The following is a 16,351-nucleotide window of genomic DNA, read 5'->3' as shown; positions in this document are numbered from 1 at the left end:
AGAGAGAGAGAGAGAGAGAGAGAGAGAGAGAGAATCCCAAGCAGGCTCTGCAGTTATCAGTGCAGAGCCAGATGTGGGGCTCGATCCCACAAACCATGAGATCATGACCTAAACTAAAATCAAGAGTTAGATGCTTACCCCACTGACACATCCAGGTGGCCCCCAACCTGATCGTTTTTAGTGTACTTGAGATTAAAGGTAAATGAAATCATGCTTGTCTACACGTTGGTTACTTCCCTATGTAATAACCCAGTCTCCAAATGTGGAAAGCTAGATTCAGTTCATTTGAAAGAAAACCAGGGAGAAAATGCCAGTGACTTTATAAGAGATTTGATTTGATGTCTACACTGGCATCTCTTTTTCAAGTCTTTAAGTTATTTTTAAATTTCTCATATTAATTTCACATTTTATATGGATATGTTCTCTCAGGGAAAGTTTAGGCTCTATTTATCTTTCTTTAAATTTTTTTTTAACGTTTATTTATTTTTGAGACAGAGAGAGACAGAGCATGAGTGGGGGAGGGTCAGAGAGAGAGGGAGACACAGAATCGGAAGCAGGCTCCAGGCTCTGAGCTGTCAGCACAGAGCCCAACGCGGGGCTCAAACTCACGGACCGTGAGATCATGACCCGAGCCGAAGTCGGACGCTTAACCGACCAAGCCACCCAGGCGCCCCTCTATTTATCTTTCTTTAAACAACATGCTATTATTTATGTATACAGTAGATAAGCATTCTACCTTTTGTGCATTTCATTCTCAAACAGCAGCTTGAGGAAGAAAAATACTTTTTTTTCAGTTGTTATTTACTTGATATTACTCTGAAACAAATAACTATTGTTGCATTTTTTATAACAATATAAATCAGCTAAATATACTTAATGTAACTAAGTCGTGTTACAAACGAGCCATAAATATGCTGAAATGTTCCTAAAAACAGAATTGTATTTTTAAAAAAAAGTTATCAGGGTCAATATCAGTAGGTACAAATGCTTATATTAACAAAGAACTTTATTTTAAACACTGTTGAAACCGTGATGGGATGATAAATTATAGAAAGATCTGCTCTTAGTTTAAGCACCCGGCATGTATCAAGCAAGTTTGGGTCAACGAGACAGTAGATGAGGGGAAACTAGTAGATGAGAGGTAAAATTGTGAGACTAAATTAACTGCTGGCTCTTTTCTATTTTCAATCTCCCCATGACTATATTTTGATTTCTTTATGTGGTACTTAGTGCTTAATTCCACATTTCCCTTTTAGTCACATACTACTGACTTTCTTGGGGGTTATTTTCATTCAGTTCTATATATTCACCCTGCTGAAGCTTCCCATGTTTTGTGTCAGGAGGAAACATACCTTATTACCTTCTTGTCTGTTTAAAGTTTTTTTTTTTCCTTTCTCCCTCCCTGCCTTGTACCTAATGAGCAAATTATCTAAAAATAGATACGTTCATCATTCTACAAAATGTTGTATCTTCTCTAGATGGGAGGCCAGTGTAATTGTAAGAGACGTGTGTCTGGCAGACAGTGCAATCAGTGCCAGAACGGATTCTACAATCTACAAGAGTTGGATCCTGATGGCTGCAGCCCCTGTAACTGTAATACCTCTGGGACAGTGGATGGAGATATTACCTGTCACCAAAATTCAGGCCAGTGCAAGTGCAAAGCAAATGTTATTGGTATGTGTAATGCAAAAGTTTACAGTCACATCTCTATTACCATCTGGGATAAAATTCTCTATTTGATTTCTTAACTGAAGAGTAAAGCAAGTTTCCTTGCTCAAGGCAGGCTGGGAAAAAAAAAAAAACAATTTGGATGAAATTAACTGTCTAAAAATGATTAAATTAATAATTCTATCAAACTACAGCTTGAAGCTTAGTTTAATCAACCTTTTAGAAGTTTCTTTATTCTGTAGATGCATTAGTTCACATGGTCCCATACTAATAAGTCATAGAAAAATATAATTTGCTTACTGCATAGATGTTTCTTTTAGAAAATTAGCACTTTTTCAAAATGTTTTACACTTAATGAGTTCTAAGCAAATCATTTCCATGCTAGTTTTCTTAATAGACCAAAATAAATGGATTTTTTCAAAATATTCTGTGCTACAGGGTCCTTTGTGATAAATCTTTCCATTTTTTTCTATTATATTTCTTTGAACTGTTCCTATGAAATGCAAAATAAGTCAACATAATTCCACAGATCATGTATATTGGTAGGGTTAGTTATAAAGGGCCACATAATTTTAATTTTGTAATTCAGTGCCAAGCTGATTATAATAAACAGCTACCTTCGGTGTTATTTATCATTTTTTTTATACAAGACGTGCTTTTTTGTTTGTTACTCCCACAGGTATTTTTCAGAAATTAGATTTGATTATAGCAATTTATTACATCCAGCATTTTTGAGGGGAACCATAGCCACATAAGGACAAAATTTATCAAGTGCCCAAAATGCACTATGTACATAATGCACTTTGAAATGTTGATATATGAGAATATTATGAGAGGAAAGTTTCCTGATGAAGTGAGTCTTGTATTTTAACTGAATATGTGTTGGTTCATATAGGAAGTTTAAAAAAGACCTTTACCTTTCTATTGTCACTCAAGACACCAAGTCTTTCGTGGTTTTCCTAACACTAACCTGAGCCTTATAATAATAAAAACATGCCTGGCAGACACACACACACACACACACACACACACACACACACACACACGCACACACACGCACGCACACACGCAATGCATACATACATATACACATACAGATGAACATATTCTGGATAACATTTTCCTTTCTGTGCTGTAACTCAAAAGCTAATCCTTTATCTTTTAGATAGGTAGTGATACATACCTCATTTTACACAATTCAGCCAGACAATCATTTCATTTTAATTTAATTAAAAAATATAGACATGGTTAATGATAAGACACAAAATTTCTGTTTTAAAGAAAGATTACATCAAAATCATTGACATAACTTGCCCTTCTGCATTTCAGCCATACAAAAACTAACTTTTTGGAAAGAAAAGAATAGGTAACTTCTAAAGAAAAGCCTATCATTTTATAAGTGCTATCTGTGATGCCAAGTGAATTCCAGTACCTTTGAATTCAATCTATGTGTCATCCTTTGTTCTTTAATATGATATAATATGTATTTTAAATTCATGATCTGAAAACAAAATTTAAGGAAAGACCTTTAAAGACAATGAAACTTTTATTTTTTTTATAACAGTGGAATCTTTCCTGTGATGGTTAGATTCCAGAGCTGAATGAAGGAAGGAAAAAATCAAAATTTTCTATTTACTTGGAATGTGTTATGACCTCCCTGCCACGTCTTATTTTATTGATCCAGATAGTTTTCCGTAGGAAGGTGTATGTATTTTTGAAGATTAAATCATGATCTTGATATTATTATTTCTGGAGTTATTTCTACACATGCAGAATTTTTGATAAAAACATGAACTCGATATGTGTTTATATGTGTGTATATGTATGTATGTTTCTTTTTTTAATGGGATTAGCAAATGTCCTTATTCAATTTTACCTTGTTAGTATGAAGAAAAGCAGAAAATACCGGTGTATGTTGTATATGCTTTGGAAAGCAAACTGTTAGAGTTAACAAAACTGTTAAATCTTACTAATGATTCTATCACCAGTAAAATACATTAGCACCAATAATTTTATTAAAGTAGGTCATTCATCTAGAATAAAAAGGGAGAAGAATGTGAATTAAATGCCAAGTGGGCTAACTTGCCTGTACTTGTTAACAGCGAATGTGATGCCCTGTAGGCCTTCCTGAGTATCGTTAGGAATAGATTGCCTGTCAGGAATATGTATGGCATATTCAAATAAGCACTGCGCATATTTTTAAAACTGATATGATATGAATCCATGTAGACCAATTTTAATAGTTCAAAATGAGTCATAATTCTTGTTAACAATACAGTTATTTTTAAAATTTGCAGCAATAGTGGTCCTTTTTTATTTTCCTTATTGAAATTAAATGATATGCCTTAGGTGAGTCATTCATCACTGTTAAAGAACTTGCCTTCCATTGGAGTTCTTGAATTTTTATCCATATATATACATATCTATTATGCATTTCCTTCCAGTTTAAGAAATGCTTTTCTAAATATGAGTTCCTGAGTGTGTTTTTGACTGCTGTTTTAGGACTAATTTTTTTTTATTGCGATCGTAGCTTGAAATAAATGTTTCAATTGATTCAACCCCACGTAGTCAGTTATTTAAACTCACGGGGATGTGAAAACTATCTAAAGGAAGTATTTTGCATCTCAACCTTTGCTATTCAAACATTTTTGTTTTATTCTTTTTCCTTCTAATGTTCTTCCTGAAACTAACCTAAATTGTCAAAGATTTAGATTTAGATGATAAAACATTCTTCTCTGTTTGTGAAATGTATATATGTAATACTCCTTTAAATAGAAGTAATATAACAGCAAAATTTACTTAGTGTTTAAAGAGGAATGTTCTGAATCACACAATATGACAAGCGATGTGATTGCTTTATGAGCCAAGGAGAGCATAATTTATATTAATTGAAAATAATAAAATATAGGGGCATATAAAAGCATTGAAATAAAAATTGCTCTGGATAAGTTTTATTTATATTAATTATTTAAAGGTGTGATGTCCAAAGTATATATACTATTACACAAAATAGCTATCAGCTTAACATTTTATTAAATATTGTAGGAGCATCTGATTTTTAGGGAAGTCACTAATGTAATAAGTAATTATTCTGAGTAGCTTTGAAATTTTATTTTGGTCTACCATACTTTTACGTGAGCATTTTGTTAAAATAATTAAAAATAAAAATTTTAATATTTGTTAAAGAGAAAAGGAGCTCCAGTATGTGTAAGAGAAGCAACATTTGCAGGAAGCATTTCTCTTTGTGTTAAGTCATAAAATTTCATAAATCACGTTACAGAAATAAAGTTGTATATTACTGCCAAAGTAAGTATTGTTATTGTATTTCGAATGTACGACTGGGCCTCTATGGCATTACCTGTGAGGCAACACTCAACATTTTGTATCTGCATTAAATGTTGGCAGCAGCATTGTTTGCCTTGAAAGCTCAAATAGCATCATTTTCACTCTTTTAAACAAATTCTCTCCTCAGGGCTTAGATGTGATCATTGCAATTTTGGATTTAAATTTCTCCGAAATTACAACGATGATGGATGTGAGCCCTGCCAGTGTAACCTCCACGGCTCAGTGCACAAGCTCTGTGATCCTCTTTCTGGGCAGTGTGAGTGCAAGAAAGAAGCCAGAGGACTTCAGTGTGACACCTGCAGAGAACACTTTTACGGGTTGGACATCCCCAGTTGTAAGGCCTGTGACTGTGACCTGGCTGGATCCCTCCCTGGAACTGTGTGTGATGCTAAGACAGGGCAGTGCCTGTGTAAGCCCAGGGTTGGAGGGAGGCAGTGCAATGAATGTTTGGAAGGATACTTCTTCCTCCAGCAAAATAATTCTTTCCTCTGTCTGCCTTGTAACTGTGATAAGGCTGGGACAGTAAATGGCTCTCTGCTGTGTGACAAATCAACAGGACAATGTCCTTGCAAATTAGGAGTAACAGGTCTTCACTGTAATCAGTGTGAGCCTCACAGGTACAATTTGACCAGTGGCAATTTTCAAGGCTGCCAGATGTGTGAGTGTGACTCCTTGGGGACATTACCTGGGACCACTTGCGACCCAATCAGTGGCCAGTGCCTGTGTTTGCCTAATCGTCAAGGAAGAAGGTGTAATCAGTGTCGACCAGGTAAGAGAAATGTGTTGCCTTTTCAGTGCACAATGACTCTCCTTTCATTATCCCATATTAGATGATTCTTCTTTATTTTGGGGTTGGAACATCTAAAAAATTTACTTGCAACAACACTGATGTGTTTATATTATCATCAAACACAGATGTAACTATTTAATGTGTTCAAGATTATTCAGTGTATCTGTGTTGCTATCTATATTTGGGATGACCCTTTAGAAGAATCCCAGCCAATCGGACATTTTATAATTGAGAGTTACTTATATTTAATTTCTCAACTAGAAGTAAATCCCCTTCTAATAACTGAAAAAAATCTAAACTAATAAAAGCAAGAATAAATTTTGCTTCCCAGAGAAAGGAAAACTTGACTCAATTATCCATACCATGCCAAATATTCAGACGATGAACTGATTTTCTGAATAAAGCTGACCAAATATTTTTACTAAATGGGCTACATGTTCTGGCATCATGAAGGAGCATCTAGAATTATTTTTTAATGACATCACATTAATAAAATAGGCTACTGTTTAGTCCCACTGTACCTTTCTTTTTACGTGTTTGCCAACTGGGAGAAAGATGGACCCTATCCATGGCTTTCTCCTTGCCTCTACATGATCTAACCAAAACAATATACTTGCTTCATAATAAAGCCAGTATAATGTCATGATAAATTACATGTTTTAGTCATTTAACAGCTGTGCTAAGGTTCTGTCTACCCAATCAGTTCTGAGTTTTCTGAGCCTGTGAAAAAGAACATGGTGCCAAAAGGGAGATTTGTCTGCCAGAAATAGGTAGGATGGAAACCCTGTGTTACAGGACAAGGAGTCCAGATTAGGGGAATGGAACCAAACCTTTCCTTTCACATTGGCCAGTGAGACAAGTAAATCCAAAGGGACAGGATGGAATTGATGAACAGTTCATTCTTTGTGAGATGTAAGTATCAGAAAATAATTTGAACCAGCTTCAACATAATTGGGGGCTATATTATCACTGGCTGTCCCATAAAACCTGATATGAAACAATGCAGTCAGGACTCAGGAACTAGAAATCTCACACTGATATATATCCATTAATTCAATCATTCATTCCCATATTGATTCTCTCTCTCTCTCTCTCTCTCTCTCTCTCTCTCTCTCTCTGTTTCTCTCTCTGTTTCTCTCTCTCTCTCTGTTTCTCTCTCTCTCTCTCTCTGTAGAAGGACACACTCTGCTGGTCTCTCCCTCTCTGCATGGTTAAGTGTCTACCTCATTACCATTCTAGCAATACAGAGAGACTTATTAGCTACTTTGTGGTTACAATTTCAAGAAGAATATTCTAATTGACTCAGTTTTGTTAGGGTGGCTATGTCTGAGCCAATACATTAAGGCCAGGAGTGTCAGGATCACATAAAAGAAGCATGGCTTCTAGGGGGCACTATTTCAGGTAGGAGCGATGTGGTATCTCAGAAAACAGGAATATTACTGAGAGCTGTGTGGATGGCCCGTGTGAAAGGTATAATACCTTGCACTCTTTCGGCTTCCGAATCATCTTTCCAAATTTGCAATCACTTTTTTTTATATATGCTAAGATGAAACTTTTCTTTTACTATTTATTAATATCTCTAATTTTGGAAATATGGTACTCAGTCTCCTACACAAACAACCATAATTTATTTAAAAAAAAAAGCCAAAGCTAATAGATCAAATGTTATATCCTGTTGAGTGATTAGCTGTTGTAAAGCTTATTGAGTGTTTTGCTCTTAGGATATAGCTGTGCAACAGAACTAGACATCAGCTGGCTTAAATCAGAATGGGAGGATCAGGGGTTCAGATCCTCCTGAAGTCCATATATTCAGTAGCAAAACAAAAACAAAACACCCCCCCAAACAAAAACAAAACAAAACAACAACAAAAATGATTTCTTGAGCATGGTTCTATTGGAGGGTTTTGATGCCTAGAAATTCCTAAGAGATTCCTATGAAACTAATGAAAGGCAAATTTTTCAAGAAAGGAAATACAATCAAAGCATATTATATAGCATAACTGTGAAGTAGATTTCTGTACTCATATAGTCAATCTCTGAATATTGATTTAACCAAATAGAGGGATTATTGAGGAAGGATATAAGAAGTTGAATACTTATCCTCTAATGTAGAAAGACAATAATCTAAATTTTCAAAATTGAGATGGAACAACATATATATGTTGTTGAGAACATATATATGTGTGTATATATATATATGTTATTGAGAAATATTGTTATGCATACATATATATGTTATTGAGAAATACAGAAATAAAAGCCAGAAGAAACATCTAAGAGTGTTGAAGGTGATTGCTCTGGGCAGGGAGATTCCTGGGAGAAGGATGGAGCAGTGGACCGATAAGCTGTGAGCCTTTAAATTCTATTTGAGTTTTAAAATGATCTGCATATAAATTTTGATAAGAATACAAATCAAATTTAAACATGAAAATATTAGAAACTCATACATAATATTTTCTTTCCCCTGATGGTCTCCTCTGTCTCCCTCTGGCCCCTTTCTTTTATGCAATTTATTTATAGTGTTGGTTTTCTAGGAGAATAATACCTTACTGGCTACTTCCCTAAGCACAGTTGTCACAAAACTTCTCTCCAAAGGTTCATGGAAAATTGTCTTCTCTCTTAAGGAAAATGTAGAATGGAGATCATCATCATTAATGAAAATAATTATCATATTTAAACATTCTTGTATTTTATGTATTTGTGCAGTTGATTATTTCCCTTGTTAGAGTTTCAATATCTTGAGAGCAAGGATTATCTTATTCAACTCGCGTAGCCACGGTACTAGTGTAGTTTCTTGTACATTGCATGCATTCAGTAAATGGTTTGTTTAATTGAAGACACAGAAATAATCAGGAGTTTTAACAAGGGTATTTGTGTTAGGGTTCTCCAGAGAAACAGAACCAATAGGAGATGTGTATATATATATCAGCTGTACTGAGAATTTCCTTTACACATCTCCTTTGCTGGATACGATTTCCTGAATCCGATGTGTTCTTTTTTCTTATATTATATGTGTATTTGGTAGAGAACACACTTCAGTAGCTTGTGAGGAAGGGTATAGGGAAGAAGTAGTTTGTTTGTGTTTTTAGAATTTTGAATGTCTGAAATTAACTTTATTCCACACTCATAACTATCTGAAATTCTACCACTGTATAGAATCATTTTCACTCAACAAATTTATTTCAACATTATACTCTTGCAATGTCAATTAGGTTACTCTTTTCTTTTTTTCTTTTCTTTTCTTTTCTTTTTTTCTTTCCTTTCCTTTCCTTTCCTTTTCTTTCTTATATTCTAGAAGCATCTACCCTTTCTACATCCCTTATTTCTGAAAATTTCATGGTGACATGCTTTTGTTAAATAATTTTTCTGAGCACTCAGTGGGCCCTTATTTCTGTAGATTAGTGTTCTTATATCCTGAGAAAATCTATAAAATACCTTTATCACAACACCTGGACTAGTGTATGACCAAACAACTGAACAACACCGAGCCTACCCAAGTTGACACATGAAATCATCTATCACAGGCAGCCTTCTCTATGATCCCTGCATTTACTATAGCACTTTGTCCCTGCACCTGTTGACCCCAAACACTCTTTGGTTTAACTTCTAAAGAGAAAACTCATTGTCTTCTCTCACAATTCAAGAGGGAAAATCTTCTGGTTGGGGAGGAGACTCACTGCCCCTCACACCTGACTTCAGATATGTCTGGAGCCTCTTTTTCTAGAGTTATACAGCCTGAATCAGTCAGCTTACTGTTGGTCACTTCACTGCAAGTGCTTAGCTTTTACTTACCTCTGCCATTCACCTCCATTTCCTCTTCTCTCTTTCTTTTATCTCATTTTTGGGGATTTGGGAAGGGAAAAGTTTGATTCTGCTTAACTGAAATGTTTCCCTGGTAGATTCTCGTGATCTGCCCTGGTGATCTTTTCAGCCAAATCCTTGCAGCTCCCATCAGATTCCTCTCTGTGTCTACAACCCTTGTCTGTTCAATCAGAATCAGTCCTGTTGCTTTTACCTTCAAACAGATCTAGAATCAGACCACTTTTTACCCGTCCCCGCCCCCATCCATTTTCATCTTTCTCCTGAACTAGCTGACAAGCCTCCTAAACTTCCTTTCTCCTCTTTATTCTTCTCCAGTCACTTCTCAATATGCAGCCAAAGGGACGCTGTGCAAACTGTAGTCCGACCGCATCAGTCTGTTCTGCATCGTCTTCCCATCACCGTGGGTAGAAACATGGCCTGCGTGAACTGGAATGTCCATGATCTTTCTCTAACCTCGTTTCCACAAGTCTTTACATCGTTTCTTTCTCTCCAGCCTCCAAGTCTAACTGCTGTTCCTCATGTTGTTCCGTGCTCTATCCCAGGCACATAGGGCAGTATCTCCCTGGTGGGTACTCCATCTGTGTTTCCCCAATTAATACTTACATTAAAAATTACCCTAGTGGCATAAATTCTTTTTCGGCACGGGCATAGTGCAAGTATGTGAGTGTGCTCCTTTGAAAACATACAGAGAGGATGTGGTTTTTACCCTACGCAAGGAAGGAAAGAAAACAGTGGTCTAAGTATCTAATGGATTTTTTTTTTTTTTTTTTTTTTTTTTTTTTTTTACAAAACAGCATGTTCTGTGCACATGGATGTAGCATATGGAGAGGTCCTAATGTGTTTGTGGACCTCTTGTTTTGTTTTGTTTTGTTTTTTGGTCCTACATTCTAGCTTCAGAAAGTACTTTGAATTTTGTTTTCCAGTTTTATTGTCTCTTGCTGTGAAATTTACATTGAGGGAGAGAACCCTTATCCTAAAGTATCTTTATCATAAATGGATGTTTCACAGTAGCCAACTCTGCAGTACACACATTAAAATGCACTACTGCAATCTGAAGCTTTCTTTCTCCTTCTTTAAACACATCTGAGAGACCTAGATTACATACCACAGGGGAGAAGCTCCACACGGGCGCGTTGAGTGGTGGAGGGGGAAGTAAGGGGTAGGAGGGGTGAACTGGCAAGCCTAAGGACTTCTTCCTGCCTTTTTCATCTGCGGTTGTAAATATTACTGGCCCCTACTAGATTACTGCCCATAGATTCTTGTTCCACTTTCTTAAAAAACATTATTAAGGAAGGTGCATATAATGAAACCTCATGTATTATTAACCTAACCTTACTATGAATGTACAAGGAATAGGCTTAATTCAACTAAAATTTATAGGCAATTTGTTAAAGCAGCAGTGCACATTAGAAGGTACATTAGAGCCACATTGGTTTTAATATGCCATTCAATAACTTGAACAGAGGTTAAAAATGCTGCTTAACCTCCATTAAGTATTTTAAAAATGCTTTAATTTAAAATTATTTGGAGTGTGTGTACATATATGAATGTACACATACCCACACTAATAAATATAGCACTAAATATGTTTTCCCAGTTCGTTTTTTCAGTGCTGGATGACCTCGTAACGTTCAGCAGCAAGCACTTAATCAGAGGCTAGGCCGAAAAACGCAGGGAAGGATGTCAAGGCATCCTGAGCCAGTGACCCGCCCTTGTCCTTGAGAACCAGAGGCAGAGAGGGTTTATTGAGGACTCTGCAGCTCTGGAATAAAATAAAGGCTAATTTATAATGAAAACAGCTTCATATGACATGTTTTGTGCTAATAGGACAGTTCCTCATGCTTCCCTCTGATATTTACTTTTGGTTTTGTTTTATAATTCATACAGACTATTAGAAACTAAAACAAAGTATCTTGTTTCATTAAGAAGCATATCATCTTTGTTAAGTAATGAGCTCATAAACCAGAATTGCATGTAAGACACTACCAATGGAATTGGAATTAGATGGCTGATATTCCATTAAAAATCAGTGTATCAAAGCTGAGATCCAGATATGCCACATGTCCTCGTGTTTGGTGAAACAGTTTTGCAGATTAACGTGTTTTTCACAAAGAGACCTGAGTCTCAGGATAAGAGCTTATTCCTTCATAAACCACCAGAAAAGAATCTTGTCATGAGCAATATGGACCATAATCTCAGGCACATCTGTGGAGGAAAAAAAAGCACATTGACAAGTCATTATTTAAAGTTTAATTTAGGAAAATCCCACTTTCATAGAAAATTGGCTCATAAAAATGGCAATGGTGATAATAGATAATATTTACTGAGTGTCTACTGTTTGCCAGACCCTGTAATAGGGTTTTATCTGAAAAGTCCCATTTAATATGCACCGTATTTATATGCTGGAAGGACCAGTATTTTCCCACTTTATAGTAGGGAAAATGATTCTAATTAAGTAGAAGAAATGTTTACAAATCCAGGTCCAACGGACCCTAGACTAGAGTCTGTACTCTGAAAGAGTAAAACATTTTTCTGAATAATTGTATATTTGTCATAATCAACCACTCAATAAATATCTGAGTGTGAGTTAAAAGAGGTACCCTTACAAGTGTTTGTAATGTTCCCTCACCCTCAAGCTCATCCCCATCCCCATCCCCATCTATGATTCTGGCTAACTGCTTTTAGGTCCTGGGAGATCTCTTGTTGTGTAGAATCTGAGTTATCATCATAAAATGAAAATTAACAGAGTTCTGAGAGGCTACTGTGATCAGATAATGAAGACTGGAACCGAGGGGTCTAGAATTGGGATGATCTCTGTGGACTAAGTTGGATACATTTCTGGGATGGTTGCAATGGCCTGGGAGGGCAACATCCGATAACCACTGAGACAGAAAAATGGGGGCAAAGGATGCAAAAGTGCTTCTGTGGATTGTGAGTACACATATCTATGTGTTATACTTTACAGGACACAATCAGAGCCTCCATTATTTATATTCATTGTTGTTATTGAATTTGATTTTTAAAGAATACACACATGAAAGCCCTTCATGGATATTCACATAAATAGGAAAACTCTAGGTTTTTCTAAAGCAGAAAAGTCCAATAGAATGTTTTCCCTTATATGAGCATGTTAGTATATTCTTTCTTCTAAGATGAGGAGACATAGTTTTTGACTGACATTTTCTTTCTCAATTTCTTTTCCATCTTCTGATATGGCAAAGATTACATTTTAAATATATTGTGCATGATTCATATAACATTCCCTGCTATCCTTCCTGATAGGCGAGGCTACTTTGACCAATCATTATGGTCTTATGTTTACCGTGTTTCTTTAAAATGTTAAAGAGATCATCTCATATTTTAAGGGGTAACAGATATCTAACCAGCCAGCCAGCCACCCACCTACCCATGTAGCCATCTATCCATTTCATTCACATAGCCATTGTTCCACTAATCATCTATTACGTACATTACTGTGTACCAGGGGCTATGCTATTGTAAGATATACAATCATAAATATATTAAGGCATCATAGTTTTGTAGGAGGAAAGGCCCTGTATGTAAATATAACGGAGTGAGAAGTGCAATGTTAGAAATATCCAATATACAGAAGAAGTAAAGTGAAGGAACTGATACATTCTTGAAGAATGGGGGATATGGAACACTTAGTTCAGAACATGATTCCTGAGCTGAGTCTTAAAAGTAAAAAAGAATTGGTAAAGTAGTCAAGGAACGTATAGCAGTCCAGGAGGAAAGAATAGGAGCAGAGACTTTAAAACATCTAAACTAATTTGAGTTTTTAAAAACTTTTAAATAAGAAAATTATACCTTGGAATGAATAATATTAATATTTATTGATGCATTCATTGACATTTGGCCAACTCTGAATAATAACTTTAGCATTTTTATATAATATTACCAAATGGAAGAAAATTATTATTGCTTTTATTTGAAAATTAGCATCGCTCTCTATGCTTCATTCTGAAAACATTGATTGTTTAAACCATTACTAAAAAAGTTTGTTGCTTGGTATGCGTGAGCTACAAATTCCTCCCTAGACTCTTCGCTTAATACTATGTCCATTCTCTGGCTTAAGGTGAGAATTATTTCTTCTAAATGGCTTATAATTAGTGCTTAGCCTCAGCTCTGCCCTCCTTTTCTGAATAAGGCCTAGGGGTTAAACTTGTTTTCTCTCTCCCATTTCAAGACCTTGGCAAAGCCTGGTTGTTCATGGTCCTCAGGAGGGACATTGGTAGGAAATGGGCTCTTCTTTAATGCCCAGGACAGTGCTGTGCTGTGCAAATAGCCACTACAGGAGATAATACCAGCTGCCTTGCTAATAACTTTGAACTCTAAGGATTCTGCAAGTCTTCTCCTGGATACAGCAACGGTATTTTATGATAAGGGTGACTTTTTGCTTTAACTGCATAACACATTGTTTTCCCCATCAGACTTGCCTTGTTTGGGGCCAGGGTTAGCCGAAATAAAACTGGGGAAATTCACAAACATAGTGGGCTGATTTTTGCTCTCTATGTCCAAACTCTCAGCACTAACTAATGTAAGGTAATAGTGTTGTCTTAATGACCGCACTTCAGAATGTGGTACAAAATCATTCGTGGACAGAAATCTCCAAAAGATCAGTTAAACTGTTATGGCCATGAAGATGTGGAACGTGATGTGTGGAGTTAATGGAAGGAGATCAGAAATGTATTGAGTTAAAGAAAATTAAGGTCAGTTATCTTTAAGCTGCACTCAGGAGTTGAAGTTTAAGTAGGAGGGAAGGGAAAATGTTGTTTTCTATAGTTGGAAGTCATAAAAGGAGAGGTAATGGTCTAGAATTAGGCACATTCAGGTAAGGCAAGAAGTAATCATTGAGCAGGAAGGTACCTGAGTCATCCTAATTAGAACTGCTTAAAAATAGGACAAGTAAAATACTGGTGGGATTAACCTTTATAATCATGCTCCAGAGAGGAGGATGGGAATTAACCCCAAGACAAGTTTCAGTGCAGGCTTTTCCTTGAAGACTTACCTCCAGGTTGCAGCTTCCTTGGTTGTATGTGTGTTTCCCCCCCACCCCCATTTTTGTTCTTCTCTGCTTATATCTCTGATTTTTCTATGGCATTTTTTTTCTTTCTAAAAGTTGGGCAACCCAATTTTCCACAACAAAATATACCCCCGTTGTATTTACAGATTTATCTAATAAATCATTTCTTGTAAAAATCATCCATAATTGTTCTCGAATTCGCTGTAGCTTGAAGCTATTGCAATAAGTCCGAATTAATTCTACTTCTAAGTATCTGTGTTAATGGGTAATTTATCCAAATTGGAGAGCGGTTAGTACCTTCATGATGCCATCATCATGAATTTAAGGACCTAGGTAGCTTCACAGGAAGAAAAATACGTAGAATCACAGCCACAGTGGTCTTGAATTCAAAATAAAAACCTTTGAAGTGTGTGACTTTGATTATATGATGAATCATGTATGTGAATATGTATATTAATTTACATAACTATATTTCAGAAACACATAGAAGGCAAACTGCTGTCAGTGGATGCAAAAGAGCAAATGACATAATCTAGTTGTCAATTACTATAAAAATGATAATATCAGTTCTTTCCTACTGGTTAGAATGGCACTGATTTTGAGTTTCTTCCTTTTCTTTGAGCACAATCTTTTCTATTTGACTATTTCTGAAACTTTCTAAGAGAGAATAGTCTGGGCCTAGGAGAAGAAAAACAAATTGTTGATGGCCATGAGAGAATGGCTTGTTTTCAACCAGAGCCTCAAATGAGATTTATAATATATTCCAATTACTTTTTGTTTTCCCCTATATTATGGTAACACAAAATGGATTCACTTTGTGTTCATGTTCTTTCTCTCTTTGAGTTTCAGTGATATATACCCAAATTAGTGATCATGACAATTGTACAAATCATTTTCATTTGTCAGAACTTTATTCATTAGAATCTTTCTGTAATCCCCCTCTCCCTTGTTACAATATAATTCCTTGTAACATTATGCATGTGCTTGTGTGTGCATGTGCTTCTGTGCAAACATACACATACACACAACACCAAGAACCATCTCCCTCATACGCCTGCTCCATTATTCTAATGTCTAATGCCTTTCAACGTTTCTGACTATTGACTTCCACTTTCTGGGTCCAAGAAATTTTAAGTAATTTGAAAATGTTTTTAATCATATTTTTCTTTCTTTCTTTCTGCTATAAGAAACAAATATGGGGTTTACAATTAACCTAAGTTTTGTGGATTTTTAAACATAGTACTTGTGGAAATTAATGCCTGTTTATAATTTGGTACGTGTGTGGTATAATCAAATGTTTAGGGAATGCCTACTTTGTGACAAGCACTGTACTGGGTACTGGGGAGGCAGTGGTGAATTTTTCAGATAAGGTTCTTGCCTTCACGGAGGTTACAATCTGGTGAAATGAGATTAATTATAATTTTCATGAGCACTCTAAAGTAAATAAACAAGATGCTATGAAGTTGTGACAGGCATATTTAAACTTTCCCAGGGTAGGTTACTCAAGGAAGTCACAAGACCTGATGGGCGTAGGAGTGAACCAAGCAGAAAGGAAAGGTCAAAATCATTTCAGCAGACAGACATGCCAATGAAAAGGCTGTTAGGTGTCAAGAACAGGAAGAAGTATGACTGGAGCAGAATGAGTTGGGAATGAGCAGTGAAAGGAAGCTGAAGATAGAGGT

General features: G+C 35.9%; 1 protein-coding gene across 1 annotated transcript in view; it reads left to right on the top strand.

Moving 5' to 3' along the window:
• Window positions 1–16,351, top strand: part of USH2A (usherin) — a 743,753-nt gene that overhangs the window by 159,378 nt on the left and 568,024 nt on the right. Inside the window, exons 13-14 of the mRNA XM_042925179.1 lie at window positions 1,479–1,674; window positions 5,141–5,782. Of these exons, the coding sequence (XP_042781113.1) occupies window positions 1,479–1,674; window positions 5,141–5,782 (838 nt within the window). The remainder of the gene's footprint in view (window positions 1–1,478; window positions 1,675–5,140; window positions 5,783–16,351) is intronic.

This window comes from Panthera leo, chromosome F3 (genome assembly GCF_018350215.1).
Source record: "Panthera leo isolate Ple1 chromosome F3, P.leo_Ple1_pat1.1, whole genome shotgun sequence".
Classification (NCBI taxonomy): domain Eukaryota; kingdom Metazoa; phylum Chordata; class Mammalia; order Carnivora; family Felidae; genus Panthera; species Panthera leo.
This window is presented reverse-complemented; position numbering and strand designations above follow the sequence as displayed.